At 37.8% G+C, this 27,690-nt stretch overlaps 1 protein-coding gene across 1 annotated transcript in view; it reads right to left on the bottom strand.

Moving 5' to 3' along the window:
* Nucleotides 1–27,690, bottom strand: part of LOC108732570 (rhomboid-related protein 3) — a 92,816-nt gene that overhangs the window by 12,599 nt on the left and 52,527 nt on the right. The window contains exons 2-3 of the mRNA XM_025976066.1: nucleotides 11,549–11,666; nucleotides 8,653–8,765 (exon numbers count right to left, since the gene is read on the bottom strand). Coding sequence (XP_025831851.1) covers nucleotides 8,653–8,765; nucleotides 11,549–11,665 — 230 coding nt within the window. The 5' untranslated portion in view covers nucleotide 11,666. The remainder of the gene's footprint in view (nucleotides 1–8,652; nucleotides 8,766–11,548; nucleotides 11,667–27,690) is intronic.

Below are 27,690 nucleotides of genomic sequence, written 5' to 3'. Positions count from 1 at the left end.
ATTCAAATTCACTAAATGGTTATCGAGGAAAAAATGAAAAATTAGCTGAAAATCTCGTTTTTACTTGATAATATAATGATAATATTTATAATTGTCTGAAATAAATGCAATTTTAAAGTTTTAATTATTATTTAAACATATTAAAAAGTTTTACGCTCATTATTAATGCAGATTGAAACTAAATATTTTTTTGTTTCGAATTTGAAATTAAGGCATATTCACTGCCAAAAGTCAGTTAAAAATTTTCCATATTATTCGTTATTTCTTATTTTATTCAAAGTTTTTGGTCAAATTCCAAATTTTCTCTCAAACCGTATACTTTTTCTTTAGTATAGACAGTATTTATTATTTACCTCATGATATGCTGCAAAACCTAATTAATCACGAATTTCTAATTTTACGTACTCTTGTCTCCGATTGTAATTCTCCCAAACATCCTTAAGACATCAACGCGAGCGAAGCCGCGGGTAATAATGTCGAGTAAACAATATACCTAGTGTTAACTAAAAGGCTTTTGTTGTAAATTTATCAGCACGGTTTGTGTTCAATATATCTATGTATTGTATACACCTAATAGTAAAGGTTACAATAATCGTTTCCCATGAAAATCACTCGAATAGAAATTCACCGTTAGACCGGAGAGATAGAAATAAGAAGAATGGCAAAAATGACTTTTGCAAAGCGTTAAATTCCTTCCTAACAATCGAACCAAATGGCCTGCTTGATCGTAAGCGATTCATCGGACAGACTGGAGCGGAACAATTTATAATGATGATTATTTATTCAAATAAACATAATTTATTTGATTTGCATCGCTGCCATCCTCTTGTTTTTTTATACGAGATACGTCCGAAACGTTTCAATTTCAGAATTTGCTGCTGACGTACCAAGACGGTTACAGAATAGATAAAAACAAATTATTATAGATGATAGTCATAGTTACAATTAGAAAAAATTAATAAGAGTGTTGCTAGAGGGCGAGGGCGTAACTTTTTCTAAGAAAGTTGTTTGTCTTGTTTGTACTTTTTTAAACATTCTCCTAATTCTATAAGACATTAAAGTTCTCTCAAGATATGTAGGTGTAACTGGAGTGGCTTATAGAACAACATTCTGGAATTAATTGACGATTATAATGTTTAACTAAAAGATGAAAAGGTTGCTTAGATTTGATATTCGATGTCTTTAATTAAAAATAGTTTGTTTTCACTAAACAATTGCAAAAAACTAGGGCGGGTTTAAACGTCTATATTCGGTCGTATAATTGGTTGCATGTACATAAATTAAAGGATGGAAAGGTTGTTTAGGTCGAACGCTTTCGATGTCTAAAATGCTTTAATAAGAATATATGTTTTGACTAAAAAATTGCAATTGTTATATTTGTACATTCCAATGACATTTAATAATAATCGCTGTATTTTTGATGTTGTACGATTGTACAATTATTAAATATGTCACCAAAATTAAAATATAAATGTAAAAAATTAGTATATGGGTTTCGGTTCCATCGAGAACAGTATCCACTGCCCAAATTTGGACGGGCACTACCAGTTTAATATACTGATATATCTTTTTTAACCTCGACAAATGTAGCTTTAGAAGGAGTACAATGAAAGCTGATGATCATCACGCATCAGGACAAAATTTTTCTTTTTTATAAATAATATATACTTTAAAATAATTTGAAGTGGTCTGTATTCTGTCGAAACTGCCAGATGCGAATCCGCGATTTCGATCTGCTGTCAGCGACGCGCTCATGAGATCCAAAAAGATCGAAATCGCGATCCGCGTCTGGCAGTTTCGACAGAATACAGACCACTTCGAATTATTTTATTCGATTATGGTAACGTGCCTATCATGTTGAGGTTAGCTACGCCAGGATTAGTTTCAGCAAGTAGATATCCATATATTTAAATGGACCTTGTTGGAGCATATGTAATCCTAAAATGTAGCATTGTACTACAGATGGCGTTTACCGCGCCATTTGTGGTATTTTCTAAAACGTGCTGTTAAGACAGCAGGTAAAAGTTGGTCTTTGTTCTGTCGGAGTTGCCTGCGACGCGCTGATGAGTTCCAAAAAGATCGAAATCGCGATCCGCGTCTGGCAGTTTCGACAGAATACAGACCACTTCGAATTATTTTATTCGATTATGGTAACGTGCCTATCATGTTGAGGTTAGCTACGCCAGGATTAGTTTCAGCAAGTAGATATCCATATATTTAAATGGACCTTGTTGGAGCATATGTAATCCTAAAATGTAGCATTGTACTACAGATGGCGTTTACCGCGCCATTTGTGGTATTTTCTAAAACGTGCTGTTAAGACAGCAGGTAAAAGTTGGTCTTTGTTCTGTCGGAGTTGCCTGCGACGCGCTGATGAGTTCCAAAAAGATCGAAATCGCGATCCGCGTCTGGCAGTTTCGACAGAATACAGACCACTTCGAATTATTTTATTCGATTATGGTAACGTGCCTATCATGTTGAGGTTAGCTACGCCAGGATTAGTTTCAGCAAGTAGATATCCATATATTTAAATGGACCTTGTTGGAGCATATGTAATCCTAAAATGTAGCATTGTACTACAGATGGCGTTTACCGCGCCATTTGTGGTATTTTCTAAAACGTGCTGTTAAGACAGCAGGTAAAAGTTGGTCTTTGTTCTGTCGGAGTTGCCTGCGACGCGCTGATGAGTTCCAAAAAGATCGAAATCGCGATCCGCGTCTGGCAGTTTCGACAGAATACAGACCACTTCGAATTATTTTATTCGATTATGGTAACGTGCCTATCATGTTGAGGTTAGCTACGCCAGGATTAGTTTCAGCAAGTAGATATCCATATATTTAAATGGACCTTGTTGGAGCATATGTAATCCTAAAATGTAGCATTGTACTACAGATGGCGTTTACCGCGCCATTTGTGGTATTTTCTAAAACGTGCTGTTAAGACAGCAGGTAAAAGTTGGTCTTTGTTCTGTCGGAGTTGCCTGCGACGCGCTGATGAGTTCCAAAAAGATCGAAATCGCGATCCGCGTCTGGCAGTTTCGACAGAATACAGACCACTTCGAATTATTTTATTCGATTATGGTAACGTGCCTATCATGTTGAGGTTAGCTACGCCAGGATTAGTTTCAGCAAGTAGATATCCATATATTTAAATGGACCTTGTTGGAGCATATGTAATCCTAAAATGTAGCATTGTACTACAGATGGCGTTTACCGCGCCATTTGTGGTATTTTCTAAAACGTGCTGTTAAGACAGCAGGTAAAAGTTGGTCTTTGTTCTGTCGGAGTTGCCTGCGACGCGCTGATGAGTTCCAAAAAGATCGAAATCGCGATCCGCGTCTGGCAGTTTCGACAGAATACAGACCACTTCGAATTATTTTATTCGATTATGGTAACGTGCCTATCATGTTGAGGTTAGCTACGCCAGGATTAGTTTCAGCAAGTAGATATCCATATATTTAAATGGACCTTGTTGGAGCATATGTAATCCTAAAATGTAGCATTGTACTACAGATGGCGTTTACCGCGCCATTTGTGGTATTTTCTAAAACGTGCTGTTAAGACAGCAGGTAAAAGTTGGTCTTTGTTCTGTCGGAGTTGCCTGCGACGCGCTGATGAGTTCCAAAAAGATCGAAATCGCGATCCGCGTCTGGCAGTTTCGACAGAATACAGACCACTTCGAATTATTTTATTCGATTATGGTAACGTGCCTATCATGTTGAGGTTAGCTACGCCAGGATTAGTTTCAGCAAGTAGATATCCATATATTTAAATGGACCTTGTTGGAGCATATGTAATCCTAAAATGTAGCATTGTACTACAGATGGCGTTTACCGCGCCATTTGTGGTATTTTCTAAAACGTGCTGTTAAGACAGCAGGTAAAAGTTGGTCTTTGTTCTGTCGGAGTTGCCTGCGACGCGCTGATGAGTTCCAAAAAGATCGAAATCGCGATCCGCGTCTGGCAGTTTCGACAGAATACAGACCACTTCGAATTATTTTATTCGATTATGGTAACGTGCCTATCATGTTGAGGTTAGCTACGCCAGGATTAGTTTCAGCAAGTAGATATCCATATATTTAAATGGACCTTGTTGGAGCATATGTAATCCTAAAATGTAGCATTGTACTACAGATGGCGTTTACCGCGCCATTTGTGGTATTTTCTAAAACGTGCTGTTAAGACAGCAGGTAAAAGTTGGTCTTTGTTCTGTCGGAGTTGCCTGCGACGCGCTGATGAGTTCCAAAAAGATCGAAATCGCGATCCGCGTCTGGCAGTTTCGACAGAATACAGACCACTTCGAATTATTTTATTCGATTATGGTAACGTGCCTATCATGTTGAGGTTAGCTACGCCAGGATTAGTTTCAGCAAGTAGATATCCATATATTTAAATGGACCTTGTTGGAGCATATGTAATCCTAAAATGTAGCATTGTACTACAGATGGCGTTTACCGCGCCATTTGTGGTATTTTCTAAAACGTGCTGTTAAGACAGCAGGTAAAAGTTGGTCTTTGTTCTGTCGGAGTTGCCTGCGACGCGCTGATGAGTTCCAAAAAGATCGAAATCGCGATCCGCGTCTGGCAGTTTCGACAGAATACAGACCACTTCGAATTATTTTATTCGATTATGGTAACGTGCCTATCATGTTGAGGTTAGCTACGCCAGGATTAGTTTCAGCAAGTAGATATCCATATATTTAAATGGACCTTGTTGGAGCATATGTAATCCTAAAATGTAGCATTGTACTACAGATGGCGTTTACCGCGCCATTTGTGGTATTTTCTAAAACGTGCTGTTAAGACAGCAGGTAAAAGTTGGTCTTTGTTCTGTCGGAGTTGCCTGCGACGCGCTGATGAGTTCCAAAAAGATCGAAATCGCGATCCGCGTCTGGCAGTTTCGACAGAATACAGACCACTTCGAATTATTTTATTCGATTATGGTAACGTGCCTATCATGTTGAGGTTAGCTACGCCAGGATTAGTTTCAGCAAGTAGATATCCATATATTTAAATGGACCTTGTTGGAGCATATGTAATCCTAAAATGTAGCATTGTACTACAGATGGCGTTTACCGCGCCATTTGTGGTATTTTCTAAAACGTGCTGTTAAGACAGCAGGTAAAAGTTGGTCTTTGTTCTGTCGGAGTTGCCTGCGACGCGCTGATGAGTTCCAAAAAGATCGAAATCGCGATCCGCGTCTGGCAGTTTCGACAGAATACAGACCACTTCGAATTATTTTATTCGATTATGGTAACGTGCCTATCATGTTGAGGTTAGCTACGCCAGGATTAGTTTCAGCAAGTAGATATCCATATATTTAAATGGACCTTGTTGGAGCATATGTAATCCTAAAATGTAGCATTGTACTACAGATGGCGTTTACCGCGCCATTTGTGGTATTTTCTAAAACGTGCTGTTAAGACAGCAGGTAAAAGTTGGTCTTTGTTCTGTCGGAGTTGCCTGCGACGCGCTGATGAGTTCCAAAAAGATCGAAATCGCGATCCGCGTCTGGCAGTTTCGACAGAATACAGACCACTTCGAATTATTTTATTCGATTATGGTAACGTGCCTATCATGTTGAGGTTAGCTACGCCAGGATTAGTTTCAGCAAGTAGATATCCATATATTTAAATGGACCTTGTTGGAGCATATGTAATCCTAAAATGTAGCATTGTACTACAGATGGCGTTTACCGCGCCATTTGTGGTATTTTCTAAAACGTGCTGTTAAGACAGCAGGTAAAAGTTGGTCTTTGTTCTGTCGGAGTTGCCTGCGACGCGCTGATGAGTTCCAAAAAGATCGAAATCGCGATCCGCGTCTGGCAGTTTCGACAGAATACAGACCACTTCGAATTATTTTATTCGATTATGGTAACGTGCCTATCATGTTGAGGTTAGCTACGCCAGGATTAGTTTCAGCAAGTAGATATCCATATATTTAAATGGACCTTGTTGGAGCATATGTAATCCTAAAATGTAGCATTGTACTACAGATGGCGTTTACCGCGCCATTTGTGGTATTTTCTAAAACGTGCTGTTAAGACAGCAGGTAAAAGTTGGTCTTTGTTCTGTCGGAGTTGCCTGCGACGCGCTGATGAGTTCCAAAAAGATCGAAATCGCGATCCGCGTCTGGCAGTTTCGACAGAATACAGACCACTTCGAATTATTTTATTCGATTATGGTAACGTGCCTATCATGTTGAGGTTAGCTACGCCAGGATTAGTTTCAGCAAGTAGATATCCATATATTTAAATGGACCTTGTTGGAGCATATGTAATCCTAAAATGTAGCATTGTACTACAGATGGCGTTTACCGCGCCATTTGTGGTATTTTCTAAAACGTGCTGTTAAGACAGCAGGTAAAAGTTGGTCTTTGTTCTGTCGGAGTTGCCTGCGACGCGCTGATGAGTTCCAAAAAGATCGAAATCGCGATCCGCGTCTGGCAGTTTCGACAGAATACAGACCACTTCGAATTATTTTATTCGATTATGGTAACGTGCCTATCATGTTGAGGTTAGCTACGCCAGGATTAGTTTCAGCAAGTAGATATCCATATATTTAAATGGACCTTGTTGGAGCATATGTAATCCTAAAATGTAGCATTGTACTACAGATGGCGTTTACCGCGCCATTTGTGGTATTTTCTAAAACGTGCTGTTAAGACAGCAGGTAAAAGTTGGTCTTTGTTCTGTCGGAGTTGCCTGCGACGCGCTGATGAGTTCCAAAAAGATCGAAATCGCGATCCGCGTCTGGCAGTTTCGACAGAATACAGACCACTTCGAATTATTTTATTCGATTATGGTAACGTGCCTATCATGTTGAGGTTAGCTACGCCAGGATTAGTTTCAGCAAGTAGATATCCATATATTTAAATGGACCTTGTTGGAGCATATGTAATCCTAAAATGTAGCATTGTACTACAGATGGCGTTTACCGCGCCATTTGTGGTATTTTCTAAAACGTGCTGTTAAGACAGCAGGTAAAAGTTGGTCTTTGTTCTGTCGGAGTTGCCTGCGACGCGCTGATGAGTTCCAAAAAGATCGAAATCGCGATCCGCGTCTGGCAGTTTCGACAGAATACAGACCACTTCGAATTATTTTATTCGATTATGGTAACGTGCCTATCATGTTGAGGTTAGCTACGCCAGGATTAGTTTCAGCAAGTAGATATCCATATATTTAAATGGACCTTGTTGGAGCATATGTAATCCTAAAATGTAGCATTGTACTACAGATGGCGTTTACCGCGCCATTTGTGGTATTTTCTAAAACGTGCTGTTAAGACAGCAGGTAAAAGTTGGTCTTTGTTCTGTCGGAGTTGCCTGCGACGCGCTGATGAGTTCCAAAAAGATCGAAATCGCGATCCGCGTCTGGCAGTTTCGACAGAATACAGACCACTTCGAATTATTTTATTCGATTATGGTAACGTGCCTATCATGTTGAGGTTAGCTACGCCAGGATTAGTTTCAGCAAGTAGATATCCATATATTTAAATGGACCTTGTTGGAGCATATGTAATCCTAAAATGTAGCATTGTACTACAGATGGCGTTTACCGCGCCATTTGTGGTATTTTCTAAAACGTGCTGTTAAGACAGCAGGTAAAAGTTGGTCTTTGTTCTGTCGGAGTTGCCTGCGACGCGCTGATGAGTTCCAAAAAGATCGAAATCGCGATCCGCGTCTGGCAGTTTCGACAGAATACAGACCACTTCGAATTATTTTATTCGATTATGGTAACGTGCCTATCATGTTGAGGTTAGCNGCTAGGACTAATAGAAAAATGATTTACATAAAACGAGTAGGCATCAGATCAAAAAATACAATATATCAAAATATTACTTATGTGATTGAAATATGAAAAACATGTCAGTGTTCGAAAACAACGCACGACCGCGATGTGACGCTTCAGACAACTGAGCGGGACGCGAAATGTAATGCTTGGTTATGATCAGATGACATAGTTCATACACTGTCGAAGAGTTTTCGGTAGTTAGTCTACCTACCCCTATAGTCAACTATCCCCGGTCTCCCCTACATCAAAATTAATTTTAATAAATAGACTTGTAGTAGAAATTGGTGCAACTGAGATAGCTGATGATAGGATATTTCGGAATTAGGTGAAGATTCTCGATTAAAATTTTAGGGATCTGTAAGTAGGGTCCCTATTGTGCTAGCCAAAGTGTCTCATGTAAACACAATAAGGCTGCCCTATATGACACACAAAGGGCATATGACGCCATGTCCCATTCGCCATTAAATTAAAATCGAATTATATTAGCTGATAATTTTCAAATATGACACAATCTCAAGTTTCTATAAAGTTTATCTAAAAAAACTAAGTTAATGTTTGCTTTAATCGAATCCTCATAAGGCATCAGATGATAAGATTTATAGAAAAATCTCTACCTCCACACGCTAAGCTAATAGGCATTCACTTTACAAATCTAATCAGTTTAAAACATCCAACGAAAGAATTAAACTAATTATAAAGGGTTTGTTTTTGATATCCCAAGAGTTTGTCGTTTGATCGAAATTTTTAATTGAATATCACCAATCTTTCGACTTGTTGAGGGTATTTAAACGTAAATTCAGCCGTCGAAGGGTCACACATATATTTTACTACCGCTGTGGGATATGTAATAAAATAAAATTTACCTTCGAAATAAGGGTGGTTCGACCAAAAGGAGGTGAAAATCGTTTTCAGACGAAACCTCCCGATCTCTATGGTGGACGGCACATTTAAAACTTCTTGAACGTTTACCGGTCATCTGAAACAAAAAATACTTTCATAAATAATTTTCCCTTACTTTATGGATTTTCTTTCAAAAAATGTACATAATAAAAGTCGAGGTACGAAGGAACCTATGCGAAGAATGCTGGAAGTATTTTTACACTACCTAATCAATAAGCATTGTGTAATGGTGTCACAACCCCACACCCTTTACTTTATGGACTTATGAATTATTCTAATGTAGAAAAGATCCTTGATCCCTTGGAATATTAACATAATCAATAACTCAAGTAGAGGGTTGCTAAGGACTGTTTTTAAAGCGACTAAAAGAAGAGGGGACAATCAATTCTAAGACGATTCCATCGCCAATTGCGAACCAAATTTAGCAATTTTTTTTAATTGGATAGGCTATATCGCAAAGGTAGTACCATTGAAATTTGAAAAAAATTTTCTACCTCCAAGGGTAGAACATTAGATGATAAAAAAAATGGTTGGAGAAGGTAACGTAACCTCTTCGTTTCAATTGCAATTAGTATTTTTCTATTTTATCTGACACGTATTTGGAATTAATGTACCTGATGAAATATTTCTTAAGACTTTACCCCGTACGAATCTTTTTGAGTCAATAATAAGCGATCTGCTATCGCGTGCTCGTGATCATCCCCTCAGCTTAGTGTGACGGTAATAAATATTTCAAGAAGAAACGCAAACCACCACACAACCACCCCAAACCTAAGCCCATGTTGGTCGTGCGGAGAACCCCCAGACTACTATAGTGGAATCCATACATCACTGTCCGTTTTTACCCCGGAAGGTTGTGCAGATATTTTAATAAGAAATGGCGAGGGTGTATGCTAGACATTCAACTGATAAATTATATGAACGGGGACTTTAAATTCGCCAATTTAAGTATATTTATGAGGGCTAGCAAATAATAAAGGCTCTTGTTGGGATCAAAGATCGATTTTCCGTCATTGTCTATATGTACTCTACTAAATGGAAATCGTACAAAATTATGAAAATCTTTAGATCAAAATTGGTCTTCAAAATTTGAATTTTTATAATAGGAAAACATCAAAGTTGGCTTCTTATTACTATGATGAAGTTTTTTGGTTCTACAATATTAAGTTAAGGCAATATGTCGTCATCTTCTGATATTTACTGATCTTTGAAACGCGTGGCAATTTCGATAAATTGCTTCCCTCAGGATTACGCAGAAGGCATTCTTCAGTCTACTTTTATAGGAATCGTGGGAAAATGTGGGTGTTGATTGGGGTAAGAAAGATAACACAGATGAAATGAAGACAGGAGAGAAGTTAAAAATTATCTATAGACTATTGCTAATGCTCCAGCATTTGCCTAAGGGATCGAAAAAAAAGAACAATTGAAAAAACTTTGAGTAGAGTAGACGCACTCGGAATCGAACCAACGTCCTCCCGAATACTACGCAATGACCTAAACCTCGAGGCATGCCGCTCGGCCCTGTCCTTCATCCTTGGAAGTTACCAATGGATAAAAAAATTTAAAACCCGATATAGACCAACATTTTTGCTTTCCGGTCCATTGCCAGTGGCTAGGCGATCGGGCTGACGGACCTCGCGTAGCATGGGCCTTGCTGCACACGTTGATTGTATGTAACCCTCGTAGGTGGTTAGTCGGTGGCGGTGGCTGTGGTCACTGCCGCACTGCGCCGTTGTATTTATTGCATTGCGTGAATTGCATTTGCCACCCGGAATATGGCGGTCGGATCCCATCATGAATATGCACACATTCTCGTCTGTGCCGTGTGTGTGTGTGTGTGTGTGTGTGTGTGTGTGTGTGTGTGTGTGTNTAAATATATGAAATCCTATGACATTGTTAGTTACTTAATAGTGGATTAATATGCAATATTAATTTGAAATCATTTTTTCGATTTTTTTATTTACCCACTACAAACTACCTCAAATTAATTAATTGTTCACAATTTTTTATTAACTTATGTTTGATGTCTTGTCATTTCAAAGGAATGTAACTGCAAAATTACCGTAACCGCTGACATGAATTTTACAAAGGTTATGTATGGTAATTCTGGAACTAACTTCGTCTTTATTTGATCACGATATTCCAACGGTTCCGAAATTCGAATAAATAACACTACCCCAGTTTTAGGTACAGTTTAATTATTATTTAATAGATGGTATGACGGTTAGATATCTACGACATACCAAATAGTACACACCAAGAAATGCGCACGTGTTTTTAGCTATCAATTAGACTCCAATATTTTTGCAAGAAACAATAATTAACTTATTTGCAATTTAATTTTATGTGCATAAAACAAACTTGCCAGTAATTCCGGCCGGGAAAATGCATGTGTAATGTCTATCCATCTAATCGTAAGCTTAACGGAACTTGAATTAATTATCATTTCTCTGTACCTAATAAATGCTAAGAACTCGTACCTACAGGTATCTAAATTAAAAAAACGAAGGTTGCCCCACAGCTTCGACAGATACATTTATTGTGCCGATCTATATCCTGGTTACTTACAAATATATTATCGCCGGTTAATCATTGTAAGTAGTATGAAACTTCGCGTTTGTGTTTCAAAAACTGTAACAAGAATTAACTGAATAATTTACACGTTTAAATGTACAAACGAAAGCATATTAACACTGTTATGCATGGTCGATACGCCACTGGAATATTTTCATTTATTAAGATGGGTCAATTAATTGTTGATGTGTTACTTATCGTTTTCATTGCAATTTTATGTTCTTTTCTCTTAATTAAATGCCAGAGAATACAAAGCAGATAAATACTAGATTTTGCTTTACTAACCTCTACTAATGTGATTATGATAATAAACAGGGGCGGCGGACAGCAACTGTAATGATCGGCGTAATATTTTCGGTCGCGTTCATCTGTCAGGAATTCATCGGCGATTATTCGAACCATCCTGCAACAAAAACGAACACTAATTACTTTTGAGGCTAGATTTTCATTATCAAATTTTTGGTAAAACAAATAATATAGATATCTTATAATTAGATTGGCCAATAGATGTAAAAAATGCCTGTAATAAAAAGGAAAATCACTCTAATTCAAAGTCCTTCAAGATGGAACATTCAGATCATAGTGGAAATCAATATGACGTATTTCGATTTCATTACTAGTTTTTCCGCTAGAGGTTACCATTAGAGTGATATTTCTTCCTTAAAGAAGGGATAGAGGGAATATCAATATAGGAGACGAAACATTAGAAGTGGCTGATTTTCAGTACCTAGGAAGTTAGATAATTCAGGATGGAAGGAGTAGTAGGGATATAAAGCAGAGGAAAGCGCAGGACCGAGTTATCTACAAGTCACTTAAAGGCGTATGTATGGAGCGCGGCGCTGTACGGGTGCGAAACATGGACGATGGGCGCGGCGGAAAAGAAAAGGTTAGAAGCGTTCGAAATGTGGTGTTACAGACGAATGATGAGGATAACGCGGATAGAGAATGTAAGAAATGAAGAGGTATGAAAAAGAATAGGAGAGCAGAGGACTCTTTGAGAGTCAATAACAAATAGGCTGGTAGAACACCTTCTCAGGCATGAAGGGCTAGTCATATTAAAAGTAGAAGTTAAAAGAAGCAGAGGTAGATTTAGATAAGATTACTGGTCACAAATAGTCAAGGATGTGGGATGTTCTAGTTTTAGGGAAATGCGAAGATTAGCTCAGGATAGGAAAGAAAGTGGAGGCGCGTGTCCAACCAGTCTTAGGACTGACGACCTTATGATGATGAAATAATGCTTCTATCAGTTGATTTCTACATATAACAATAGGTACAGCGTATTTCTAACAGAATTTTTACCATTTATAAATGATACGGAAATAAATGCAGTATTTAGTAAGGAGATACAACTAAATAAATTTAATTTTAGAAACGCTCATAAAATTTATAAACGTTTCAGTGTTATTGAACTTAATTAGGAGCGTCTACAGCACTGTCATTGTTCGAAGGGGACCATGCGAAAAAAAGTTTTGGTTTCGAGGCAGAAAATAATTATTATTTAACGTTTTTGTGATTGCAAATCTTTTATGTCGCGTTGGATCCTAAACAATAATTATTAAAAAGTTTTTAAACTCATCTGGATTTTGTACTTTGCTATAGTTCTCATATTTTAGCAATTTTTTGTTTCCAAAAGCTGGGGTTGCCGCTTGGAAATTATAACTCATACTAAATTGCAGTAAAGAACATGTGATGCACATGAAACTTTTGGGAATAATTGGCAAAGATGTGTATACTGTTCTCAAGAATTCTGACCACGGAGATTTAGTTATACTTAGATCGTAATGATAATAGATAATTACAGGTTGATGATTTTTTTTTCACTTTACCACAGACACGAAAACAACTACTGAAGTAGACTTTTTACAACAGCTTACAATTCAATTATCAGTAATTATAATATTATTTGGTATTATTACCGCGTATACAGAGTGTCTCACAATTATAATGCTTCAAACGTTGCCAGCGATTTTATTTTAAAAAATAATCATGGGCGTAGCTGGAAATTTCTTCTAGATGGCAAATTTTCAATGCTATACGTTTATATACGTATGTGTATGGATGTAATGTCATGATCACATATGTATGAGGTTTAAAACGTTTAGGTCATGGGGTTATTGCGTGTTGTAAAGTTTCGAGGTTAAAAAAGCGTCGGTTTAATGTGTTTGGTTTCTATGTTTTTAAAGTTTATGTCGGTATCGTGACTCGTCATAGCCTTTCCCGGGGGGTGCATTGAAACTGCTAGGACGGTACTGCCCCTACCAAACGTACGTTGAAAAATGCTTCCTAAGAAAAACTACTGACAATAGGAAAGTTTTCATTTTGGTACCTAAAAAGACGGCGTCGTCAGGTCGGCGTCGGTCGGAGCCCTTGAAGACGTCCGGCGTCGTTGACGTCGCGTTAAAAGGGGGGTAGGCGTCGTTTTTGGTTACGGCGCATCGTCTCGAGCGGACGCGAACGGGATTCCAGAGCGGAAACACGAAAACAATCACAAAAGGAACAAGCGGCGCACAAGGCCCGCTCTAATGGGTGACATCTCGTACAGAAATAGTCGGGCGTCGCGACGGAACACCGAGGGTCTAATATCATTCCCGTCCGTCGACTGTCAGCGTAATTACTCCGCCTTTCTCTTTTTTTTTTATTGTTCTGTTCGCGCGAGAAAGGAAGATGTCTAAAAGACGGTCGAATTCGCACATTATTTGAACTGAATATAAATTTAAATTGTACAAAATTTGCAATTCTATACCTAAAACAAAAGAAAATGCAATCCATAATCGAGTCTTATAAATAACATGCTTAAAACTGAAGAAAAAGTTTGATCAACATTGACACCCCCTACCGGAAAAAGTAGCCATGACATCACCACCCCCACAATTCCATTCTTCAATAACCTCAGAGGATTGGATTGGTTTTAAATATGTATATTAATTTTAAATATGTCAATTTGTACTTAAATACTGGTATGGAACCGTCATTTTGTTCAATTCGCTCTTGGTCGGCCTGTATTTTTTCTTTTAGATGAGCAGTTAGCTGGCAATTTTTGTTAATAAATGACACACGTATCTAATATTAACCATTTAAAGTAAAAGAGGTGCTGATAACATCATTACCATTTGAAATATCATCAAATTGGTCATGTAGAAATTAATTATGCGGAAGAAAATATGAGCCGACGTTTCAAGATTCCGGCCCCCTGTCGATGTGAGTATGTATATAAATAAGCAGGTTGTAAAGAGAGCCCGTAAAGCCACGGTAATAATGAATAGAGCCCAGGAGACGAAAGAAGCGGCGATAATAGATAGATGAATAGATAAATGGGCTCGTACGAAGACGGATAGGTCGGTAATTTGCTTAGACGCCGTTCGTTGAAAATGTACAAGGCACAGAGTGAGATGGAAGGCGGCAAGCGTGAGCATACGGTCATGCATCATTAGCAGTTATAACTTATACGATGGTTGAAACTACGTTTTAATCAATTATGTATTGGAGATATTTGAAGAACACATGAGGAAAACGGAATTTCCAATTCGAAATATCTGCAACTTAAGATTAATAATAAGATCATCATCATGATCATATGGTCGTCAGTCCTAAGACTGGTTGGACACGCACTTCCACTCTTTCCTATCTTGAGCTAATCTTCGCATTTCCCTAAAACTAGAACATCCCACATCCTTAACTATTTGCGAACAGTAATCTAGGTCTTCCTGTACCTCTCCTAACTCCCGTTTCTGCCTCTAATATGTCTCTCACTAGACCTTAATGCCTGAGAAGGTGTGTCTGTTCTCTTAATCTTTCTAATATCTCTCCATTTCTAACCTTCTCTGTCCACGGTATCCTCATCATTCGCCTGTAACACCACATTTCGAACTCTTCTAACCTTCTCTTTTCCGCCGAGCCCACTGTCTATGTTTCGCACCCGTACAGCGCCGTGCTTCAAACATACACATTTAAAAACCTTTTTCGAATTTCTAAATTAATCGTTCGCGAGCATAGAAGTGACTTCTTTTTATTGAAGGCGACTCAACCCCGCGCTATCCTCTGCTTTATATCCGTACTACTCCTTCCGTTTTGACTTATCTGACTTCCTAGATACAAAAAATCGGTAACTTCTTCTAATTTTTCGTCTCCTATCTTTATATTAGCTCTTTCCCTACTTTTCCTTCCCTTGCATACCTGTTTTTATTTATTTTCGTATATTTTCATACAGTACTGTTTTGTCAATACTGATAATAACATAATCTTCGCATTTCAGTAATACAATCTAAGTCAACCTTTACTCCTGTTTTTGCCTCTGTCACCAATCAGCCCTTCATGCCTGACAAAGTGTCCTACCAATCTATTTCTTATCGACTTCCATAGCGTCCTNTGTGCAGATATTTTAATAAGAAATGGCGAGGGTGTATGCTAGACATTCAACTGATAAATTATATGAACGGGGACTTTAAATTCGCCAATTTAAGTATATTTATGAGGGCTAGCAAATAATAAAGGCTCTTGTTGGGATCAAAGATCGATTTTCCGTCATTGTCTATATGTACTCTACTAAATGGAAATCGTACAAAATTATGAAAATCTTTAGATCAAAATTGGTCTTCAAAATTTGAATTTTTATAATAGGAAAACATCAAAGTTGGCTTCTTATTACTATGATGAAGTTTTTTGGTTCTACAATATTAAGTTAAGGCAATATGTCGTCATCTTCTGATATTTACTGATCTTTGAAACGCGTGGCAATTTCGATAAATTGCTTCCCTCAGGATTACGCAGAAGGCATTCTTCAGTCTACTTTTATAGGAATCGTGGGAAAATGTGGGTGTTGATTGGGGTAAGAAAGATAACACAGATGAAATGAAGACAGGAGAGAAGTTAAAAATTATCTATAGACTATTGCTAATGCTCCAGCATTTGCCTAAGGGATCGAAAAAAAAGAACAATTGAAAAAACTTTGAGTAGAGTAGACGCACTCGGAATCGAACCAACGTCCTCCCGAATACTACGCAATGACCTAAACCTCGAGGCATGCCGCTCGGCCCTGTCCTTCATCCTTGGAAGTTACCAATGGATAAAAAAATTTAAAACCCGATATAGACCAACATTTTTGCTTTCCGGTCCATTGCCAGTGGCTAGGCGATCGGGCTGACGGACCTCGCGTAGCATGGGCCTTGCTGCACACGTTGATTGTATGTAACCCTCGTAGGTGGTTAGTCGGTGGCGGTGGCTGTGGTCACTGCCGCACTGCGCCGTTGTATTTATTGCATTGCGTGAATTGCATTTGCCACCCGGAATATGGCGGTCGGATCCCATCATGAATATGCACACATTCTCGTCTGTGCCGTGTGTGTGTGTGTGTGTGTGTGTGTGTGTACGTATAGCGACGACGATGGCGACCCCACCGCGACTGCATCGGGTTCAACATTATTTGCATAATCGTTTATTAGAGAAGGTCGACGGGCCGTGTCGCGAACTGCTGCTCTGGAATTCGGTTAAATGATACCGATGATGCCTCCGCGTTTATCACATATGAGAAACACAAAAAGGGATAACCGAAGAAGAGGTATTCTCCATTTTGATTCTTTTGGATACGATCTTCAACCATATAAAGCTTCCATTTCTTCCACTTATTTTGAAAATCTAGCGTGAAATCAAAGCCAGGAGAGATCCAAAAGGAGTTCAGCAATATACTTCGTCTTTTGAGCTGTCAGACAGAAATGGTTGATAAGTTTTGAACGGGTTGTCACCCATATTGATTCAAAAACCTTTTAAAAGATATCCCCAACCATGCATCTAAAGAATTTTTTAGTTTCCATTTCTTCCCCTTATCGTAAGAAAATCGTGTGGAATCAGGGACAGGACAGACAGACAAAAGGCGAATTCAGCAACACTTCCTGTTTTGAGTGGAACCAAAATTGGTAAAATATGACTTTTTGTGAAATGATTGACGTATAGTGCTTGATAAGTTTTGAAAGGATTTCCACTGTTGTGAAGTGACTAAAGGAATAAGACTCGAGCCCAGGAAGGATTAAGGGTTGACGTCAAAGTTGGATTTAGATTCATACGTAAACATGCAGCAGTCCATGTGGGATAAGGTCATAAAATTACAAGAATACACGACGTACATCTAAAGTAGAATATAAAAAGACTGGCTATAATCGTTATTTCCTGCATAAAATCAAACGCTTGATAAATTTTTACCATGTTTTAACATAATCAGACAGGAGGTCGACTTAAGTAAGTTATAATAAAACAAACGTTGATGGTTCATTTTATGACACGGCAATGATTGTAAGGTATGTAGACATCGGCCTCGCATACGGACACACACAAAAGTCCCGTGCGCTTCGGGTAAGTCCCTTCGCCCCTTCGCCGATGTTAACGCGATCACCGCTTGCCACACGCAAACCAACGAAACAGATCGACCGCCGACTGCGATGTGCGGTCCTGTCTTCGACGACCCGGGTCGTGGAAACGGCCAAGGCATGCGTCCGTCCTATCTAAAAGGCCTAATCAGCGAGATAAGTAAATAAATAAACCCGTGGTCCCTCCGCCTGATTGGGTATCCCGCTTCTTCGTCTCCCAACTCATTTTGCACCTAATGGCTTCATCAACGAGAGACTATCAGATAAACGAAATCGATGCAAGACATAAATCTGGTAGCTAGCAAGCTCTAGTGGTAGTTAAAGCGCTTCCACACTCATGAATACCGAACAGTTGTTACCGTATTCTAGCAATAACCACCGTTGCAGTTAGTGTAACACATTAAAATTAGTTGAAAACAGGTTAATGATCTACATCTACTTATGACAGCCGTTACAAATAATTTCGGTACACTCAATTCGATCTAGGCTGTTTTAATGAAGTAATTATGTAATTATATTAAGTATATATATGAAACACTTCCTCGCCAGGAATCGAACCCGGGACATTCGACATTACGCACAAATGCTCTAACCACTAAGCTACGAGAGATGATAACAGCAACAACGACAAACCGTGCTTATTAGGGTTCGATTCCCGGCGAGGGTATGACAGCAACAACAAATTTTTATTCCCTCACTAACCTTAGGTAGTGGCTAAAAAAATTGAAAACGAATTTTCACATTAATTATGTATTTTTCGTCCTAATTACTACAATACTCTGATAACCGGGTACCTGACAAAACCGCTATGGTTAATGATTCGTTCTTTCCATTAAATATCACCCTCATCAACGTCCCAAACCACATTGGGTATGGGTTGGCGTATTTTCAAATCGAGTTGAAACCTCGTGCAATACACTGGTGTTTTTATTTTTCAATTAATTCTTTCCATTAAATCAAAAATTGACAGCTTCCCATTTTAAAAGGAGGTGGAGATCCACAATGAGAGGGAATTTTATACCTCTGCAATTTTTTTCCATTTATTGCTTTCAACGTAAAACTACACAAAAAGTTTTTTATCTCACAATTTAAACGATTATTGTTGTTATTGTTGATAGGTAGGTACATGCACCTGTTTCATTTCCTTTTCATTTCCAAAACTCTATTTTAAAAATATCTTTAGCAGTTGCTTAAGACTGTTAATTAAAGGTTAACTGTCGGATTTAAAGCCTTGAGTTCCGTTACTTAACTGAAGATTTATGACGCGCTGTTCTCACATTATAAACAATTCTGAAATTGAGTAATGACAAAATGGAAACATTTTAGTTTCTAAAATAATATTATCGTTTCTTTGAGTCTAACGTTTCATAAGTTGAAGTTGTGAAATGCGATTTGAACGAATAATTAAAAAAATATGGACCTAAAAAGATTTAAAGGCGGAACAAAATATTTACCCCCGCATAGCGATCTAATCTCGATGACTAATAAGCTGACGAAGCTCGAGGGAGTTTGAAGGAGCTAAGCGATCCCTTTAGTGGAGTAGCGAGTCAAAGTTAGGTGTCAATGTTGGGGGCATCATTTGTCTCGGCTAGATTGATTAGCCGGGGTTTATTGTACCATACAACTACTGTACGGTCGCATTTTTCAAACCGACACTAATGGCAGGTGCGGACAAGACAATTAATTAATTGTAAGAACTCAGACCACTACTACAGTCTTAAAAAAATAAACCAAGAAATGAACATTAACAACTATCATCATAAGGTCGTCAGTCCTAAGACTGGTTAGACANACATCTACTTATGACAGCCGTTACAAATAATTTCGGTACACTCAATTCGATCTAGGCTGTTTTAATGAAGTAATTATGTAATTATATTAAGTATATATATGAAACACTTCCTCGCCAGGAATCGAACCCGGGACATTCGACATTACGCACAAATGCTCTAACCACTAAGCTACGAGAGATGATAACAGCAACAACGACAAACCGTGCTTATTAGGGTTCGATTCCCGGCGAGGGTATGACAGCAACAACAAATTTTTATTCCCTCACTAACCTTAGGTAGTGGCTAAAAAAATTGAAAACGAATTTTCACATTAATTATGTATTTTTCGTCCTAATTACTACAATACTCTGATAACCGGGTACCTGACAAAACCGCTATGGTTAATGATTCGTTCTTTCCATTAAATATCACCCTCATCAACGTCCCAAACCACATTGGGTATGGGTTGGCGTATTTTCAAATCGAGTTGAAACCTCGTGCAATACACTGGTGTTTTTATTTTTCAATTAATTCTTTCCATTAAATCAAAAATTGACAGCTTCCCATTTTAAAAGGAGGTGGAGATCCACAATGAGAGGGAATTTTATACCTCTGCAATTTTTTTCCATTTATTGCTTTCAACGTAAAACTACACAAAAAGTTTTTTATCTCACAATTTAAACGATTATTGTTGTTATTGTTGATAGGTAGGTACATGCACCTGTTTCATTTCCTTTTCATTTCCAAAACTCTATTTTAAAAATATCTTTAGCAGTTGCTTAAGACTGTTAATTAAAGGTTAACTGTCGGATTTAAAGCCTTGAGTTCCGTTACTTAACTGAAGATTTATGACGCGCTGTTCTCACATTATAAACAATTCTGAAATTGAGTAATGACAAAATGGAAACATTTTAGTTTCTAAAATAATATTATCGTTTCTTTGAGTCTAACGTTTCATAAGTTGAAGTTGTGAAATGCGATTTGAACGAATAATTAAAAAAATATGGACCTAAAAAGATTTAAAGGCGGAACAAAATATTTACCCCCGCATAGCGATCTAATCTCGATGACTAATAAGCTGACGAAGCTCGAGGGAGTTTGAAGGAGCTAAGCGATCCCTTTAGTGGAGTAGCGAGTCAAAGTTAGGTGTCAATGTTGGGGGCATCATTTGTCTCGGCTAGATTGATTAGCCGGGGTTTATTGTACCATACAACTACTGTACGGTCGCATTTTTCAAACCGACACTAATGGCAGGTGCGGACAAGACAATTAATTAATTGTAAGAACTCAGACCACTACTACAGTCTTAAAAAAATAAACCAAGAAATGAACATTAACAACTATCATCATAAGGTCGTCAGTCCTAAGACTGGTTAGACACCCTTTCCTGTCTTGAGCTAATCTTCGCATTTCCCCAAAACTGGAACAACCCACATCCTTAACTATTTACGAACTGTAGATAATCTAATTTAGGTTTACCTCTACTCCTTATAACTCCCGTTTCTGCCTCTAATATGTCTCTAATTGGATCTTCATGCCTGAGAAGGTGTCCTACCAGCCTATCTCGCCTATTTCTTACTGACTTCCATAGAATCCTCTCTTCTCATATTCATTCTAATATCTCTTCATTTCTAACCTTCTCTATCCACGTTATCCTCATCATTTTCCTGTAACTCCACATTTCGAACGCTTGTTTTCTTTTCCGCACTGCCCACCGTTCATGTTTCGCACCCGTATAGCGCCGCGCTCCAAACATACACCATTAACAACCTTTTTCGAATTCCTAAATTAACCGTTCGCCAGCATAGAAGTGACTTATTTTTATTGAAGGCGACTCGACCTTGCGCTATCCTCTGCTTTATAATCCCTACCACTCCTTCCGTCCTGACTTATCTGACTTCCTAGATACCTAAAATCAGCCACTTGGTCTAATTCTTCGTCTCCTATATTTATATTCGCTTTTTCCTTACTTTTTCTTCTTTCTCTTGCAAACATGCATACCTTTGTTTTACTTTTATTTATTTTCATACAATACTGTTTTGTCAATACCGCTTCCGTTTTATTTAAAGCTATCTCTAACTCCTCCTTGCAAGATGCTAATACTGCCATATCATCTGCAAATCTAAGCATACTAATCATTTGCCCCTGTATGTCTATCACTACAGTTTTACTGTCTTTAATGATGTTGATTAACAACTATACCTATAATAAATACGTAACCTTACATTATGAATAACCTGTTTTGAGTGNTATAAACGTTTCAGTGTTATTGAACTTAATTAGGAGCGTCTACAGCACTGTCATTGTTCGAAGGGGACCATGCGAAAAAAAGTTTTGGTTTCGAGGCAGAAAATAATTATTATTTAACGTTTTTGTGATTGCAAATCTTTTATGTCGCGTTGGATCCTAAACAATAATTATTAAAAAGTTTTTAAACTCATCTGGATTTTGTACTTTGCTATAGTTCTCATATTTTAGCAATTTTTTGTTTCCAAAAGCTGGGGTTGCCGCTTGGAAATTATAACTCATACTAAATTGCAGTAAAGAACATGTGATGCACATGAAACTTTTGGGAATAATTGGCAAAGATGTGTATACTGTTCTCAAGAATTCTGACCACGGAGATTTAGTTATACTTAGATCGTAATGATAATAGATAATTACAGGTTGATGATTTTTTTTTCACTTTACCACAGACACGAAAACAACTACTGAAGTAGACTTTTTACAACAGCTTACAATTCAATTATCAGTAATTATAATATTATTTGGTATTATTACCGCGTATACAGAGTGTCTCACAATTATAATGCTTCAAACGTTGCCAGCGATTTTATTTTAAAAAATAATCATGGGCGTAGCTGGAATTTTCTTCTAGATGGCAAATTTTCAATGCTATACGTTTATATACGTATGTGTATGGATGTAATGTCATGATCACATATGTATGAGGTTTAAAACGTTTAGGTCATGGGGTTATTGCGTGTTGTAAAGTTTCGAGGTTAAAAAAGCGTCGGTTTAATGTGTTTGGTTTCTATGTTTTTAAAGTTTATGTCGGTATCGTGACTCGTCATAGCCTTTCCCGGGGGGTGCATTGAAACTGCTAGGACGGTACTGCCCCTACCAAACGTACGTTGAAAAATGCTTCCTAAGAAAAACTACTGACAATAGGAAAGTTTTCATTTTGGTACCTAAAAAGACGGCGTCGTCAGGTCGGCGTCGGTCGGAGCCCTTGAAGACGTCCGGCGTCGTTGACGTCGCGTTAAAAGGGGGGTAGGCGTCGTTTTTGGTTACGGCGCATCGTCTCGAGCGGACGCGAACGGGATTCCAGAGCGGAAACACGAAAACAATCACAAAAGGAACAAGCGGCGCACAAGGCCCGCTCTAATGGGTGACATCTCGTACAGAAATAGTCGGGCGTCGCGACGGAACACCGAGGGTCTAATATCATTCCCGTCCGTCGACTGTCAGCGTAATTACTCCGCCTTTCTCTTTTTTTTTTATTGTTCTGTTCGCGCGAGAAAGGAAGATGTCTAAAAGACGGTCGAATTCGCACATTATTTGAACTGAATATAAATTTAAATTGTACAAAATTTGCAATTCTATACCTAAAACAAAAGAAAATGCAATCCATAATCGAGTCTTATAAATAACATGCTTAAAACTGAAGAAAAAGTTTGATCAACATTGACACCCCCTACCGGAAAAAGTAGCCATGACATCACCACCCCCACAATTCCATTCTTCAATAACCTCAGAGGATTGGATTGGTTTTAAATATGTATATTAATTTTAAATATGTCAATTTGTACTTAAATACTGGTATGGAACCGTCATTTTGTTCAATTCGCTCTTGGTCGGCCTGTATTTTTTCTTTTAGATGAGCAGTTAGCTGGCAATTTTTGTTAATAAATGACACACGTATCTAATATTAACCATTTAAAGTAAAAGAGGTGCTGATAACATCATTACCATTTGAAATATCATCAAATTGGTCATGTAGAAATTAATTATGCGGAAGAAAATATGAGCCGACGTTTCAAGATTCCGGCCCCCTGTCGATGTGAGTATGTATATAAATAAGCAGGTTGTAAAGAGAGCCCGTAAAGCCACGGTAATAATGAATAGAGCCCAGGAGACGAAAGAAGCGGCGATAATAGATAGATGAATAGATAAATGGGCTCGTACGAAGACGGATAGGTCGGTAATTTGCTTAGACGCCGTTCGTTGAAAATGTACAAGGCACAGAGTGAGATGGAAGGCGGCAAGCGTGAGCATACGGTCATGCATCATTAGCAGTTATAACTTATACGATGGTTGAAACTACGTTTTAATCAATTATGTATTGGAGATATTTGAAGAACACATGAGGAAAACGGAATTTCCAATTCGAAATATCTGCAACTTAAGATTAATAATAAGATCATCATCATGATCATATGGTCGTCAGTCCTAAGACTGGTTGGACACGCACTTCCACTCTTTCCTATCTTGAGCTAATCTTCGCATTTCCCTAAAACTAGAACATCCCACATCCTTAACTATTTGCGAACAGTAATCTAGGTCTTCCTGTACCTCTCCTAACTCCCGTTTCTGCCTCTAATATGTCTCTCACTAGACCTTAATGCCTGAGAAGGTGTGTCTGTTCTCTTAATCTTTCTAATATCTCTCCATTTCTAACCTTCTCTGTCCACGGTATCCTCATCATTCGCCTGTAACACCACATTTCGAACTCTTCTAACCTTCTCTTTTCCGCCGAGCCCACTGTCTATGTTTCGCACCCGTACAGCGCCGTGCTTCAAACATACACATTTAAAAACCTTTTTCGAATTTCTAAATTAATCGTTCGCGAGCATAGAAGTGACTTCTTTTTATTGAAGGCGACTCAACCCCGCGCTATCCTCTGCTTTATATCCGTACTACTCCTTCCGTTTTGACTTATCTGACTTCCTAGATACTTAAAATCGGTAACTTCTTCTAATTTTTCGTCACCTATCGTTATATTTGCTCTTTCCCTACTTTTCCTTCCCTTGCATACCAGTTTTTATTTATTTTCATATATTTTCATGCAGTACTGTTTTGTCAATACTGATAATAACATAATCTTCGCATTTCAGTAATACAATCTAGGTCAACCTTTACTCCTGTTTTTGCCTCTGTCACCAATCAGCCCTTCATGCCTGACAAAGTGTCCTACCAATCTATTTCTTATCGACTTCCATAGCGTCCTCTGTTTCCCTACTCTTTCAAATACCTCCTCTATCCACAGTATCCACCCCATAAAGTGTATAAGAATAATCTTGTATACCAAAATATCGTAAAGATATATACTTTGGCATGAGGGCGCAACTATATCATAATCTTTTTGAAGATTAAATAATTTCGCGGGGTTCCATCCTGAGTTATCTGACTCCCTAAATACTAGGTTTTCGTCTCCTATTTCTATATGTATTACGAGGGTGGATTGATAAGTTTCCGGCCTAACCAAGAGATGACGCCACTAGGCCTACCTTGAGGTGACATTCTATAGTACCATCCTTGGANATTACTTTATAATATATTTTAAATATGATCCGTTCTCTTTGAGATAAAGCTTTAAAGCCATCATTAAACTTACATGATTATTCTAGTAAATGATCTACGTATGTCAAGTTAGTGTCTTTGTTTTCAAAGCTTTTTTGTGTTCTTTAATGCAATCTCTAAAACTGCTACCTGTTTGGCCTGTTGGTTTTCGCAGACACAAGTATAATATCCAAATTTTAAAGCACTTATAGAGGGAACAGGACTTTAACGATATAAGAATCATCATCATCACGGCGTTTCGTTTTACGTCAAGTCCTCTTTGATAACACTTAGTATATGTAGATATGACACATATGTGCCTAGCACTTCGCATTAATGACATTTAAACTGGACGTTACACTTAGAAACATTTAGGTACTTGGTTTTTCGTCATACATATCATCATCATAAGGTCGTCAGTCCTAATTAGGTTATGCAGCAAATTTGCATCCTTGCCTTTGATTAGAAATCAACACCGTAATCTTAAATTAATGTAAAACAAGTGAGCGTTGAATGAAAGTAACTACTGGACAAACGAAATTCAAAACCCGCAAAGTAATTTGCACTATTTACTCTGGTATAATAGAGGTAAAATGCGGAAATGGATGCATTCTCATGTTCGTTCTTTCATTATAATGTTTCACGAGAATAAGTTGTGTACCTATACACTTCATAATTTTCAGAAATGAAATGAACATAGATCTCTTTAACTACGATACATGAAAATTTGGTCTCTATTGGAATCCGTCAAATGGGAGGTGCCTAAAAACATGGCGCCGATTAGGGAAAATTTATCGTAGTTCCTATAGTGTACCGTGCAATTTCCAAGTTTTTAAATTACGANAATCTAGGTCTTCCTGTACCTCTCCTAACTCCCGTTTCTGCCTCTAATATGTCTCTCACTAGACCTTAATGCCTGAGAAGGTGTGTCTGTTCTCTTAATCTTTCTAATATCTCTCCATTTCTAACCTTCTCTGTCCACGGTATCCTCATCATTCGCCTGTAACACCACATTTCGAACTCTTCTAACCTTCTCTTTTCCGCCGAGCCCACTGTCTATGTTTCGCACCCGTACAGCGCCGTGCTTCAAACATACACATTTAAAAACCTTTTTCGAATTTCTAAATTAATCGTTCGCGAGCATAGAAGTGACTTCTTTTTATTGAAGGCGACTCAACCCCGCGCTATCCTCTGCTTTATATCCGTACTACTCCTTCCGTTTTGACTTATCTGACTTCCTAGATACTTAAAATCGGTAACTTCTTCTAATTTTTCGTCACCTATCGTTATATTTGCTCTTTCCCTACTTTTCCTTCCCTTGCATACCAGTTTTTATTTATTTTCATATATTTTCATGCAGTACTGTTTTGTCAATACTGATAATAACATAATCTTCGCATTTCAGTAATACAATCTAGGTCAACCTTTACTCCTGTTTTTGCCTCTGTCACCAATCAGCCCTTCATGCCTGACAAAGTGTCCTACCAATCTATTTCTTATCGACTTCCATAGCGTCCTTTGTTTCCCTACTCTTTCAAATACCTCCTCTATCCACAGTATCCACCCCGTAAAGTATATAAGAATAATCTTGTATACCAAAATATCGTAAAAATATATACTTTGGCATGAGGGAGCAACTATATCATAATCTTTTTGGAGATTAAATAATTTCGCGGGGTTCCATCCTGAGTTATCTGACTCCCTAAATACTAGGTTTTCGTCTCCTATTTCTATATGTATTATTAGCTCTAACACTACAGAAAAAAAGTAAGAAATTAATATCTATATACCATCTTTAATCGATTACAAAATCAGTTCCAAGGATTTTCGTTTTATATAAACATTTGAAACGCGCTATTATTATCCTTTTTACAAAGAGGAAGTTGCCGACTGAATAACGGGGAAGCGCATCTTCAACTGTAACCATTGTTCTAAAAACTACTGAGCGTATCGCGCGCCGATGTTCCACACATACAAATACGTTATACGCACTCAATTTTCGAAATGCCATTGTGTTAAGATCCGTACTATTTTATTTTTTACAGACAACTTCCGTAAAATTGAATTAACACGATGAATCAACGAAATTTCATGCCATTCATTTGACATCGTTTACATCTTACAAAGGAAGTCATAGTTGATTGTTTCGGCGTCTAATAATATCGTTACACTTTATGGACATTGTAATAAATACACGGGCAGATATATCTATATTTTATGTTTTTTTTTTTTTCGAGAGAAATAAACAGAGTTGCAAAAAGAACAAAAAACAAAGACATAAAATCGGAAGAGACATTGGCAACAGATGATGCTTCGTCTTTTTATTATCGCTGAAACCAAAATGCGGACGCAGATGCTATTGTACCGTTTCATTTTACCATTCAAACGCAAATGCTACGGGTTAATGTAATTGTTTAAAATTACTTTCGAAACACTCATTAGGGGAGACCCGGGATGGTTGACTAGTTTTTTCCTAAATAGTTCATATTTTTTGTGTTTTAATGTATATAGAGAAGAAAAGCATGTTAATTGATAGAAAATCTATTAACCTAATAAAAATATGTAATATTTAGTTCTTAGTTTAGTATAATAGTGATGATTTAATGCATTTTACAAAATATTAAATCTTAGTCAATCTACCCCTGGCCCGGGGTAGGTAGACCATATGCCCGGGGTAAGTTGACTCATGTACCAGTAAGAGTCAAATCATGAGAAGGAGCAAATAATTAAACATTTT

The sequence above is a fragment of the Agrilus planipennis genome, unplaced genomic scaffold (genome assembly GCF_000699045.2).
Source record: "Agrilus planipennis isolate EAB-ADULT unplaced genomic scaffold, Apla_2.0 scaffold71, whole genome shotgun sequence".
Taxonomy (NCBI): domain Eukaryota; kingdom Metazoa; phylum Arthropoda; class Insecta; order Coleoptera; family Buprestidae; genus Agrilus; species Agrilus planipennis.
The sequence above is the reverse complement of the archived record's forward strand: the minus strand, read 5'-3'. Positions and strand labels throughout refer to the sequence as shown.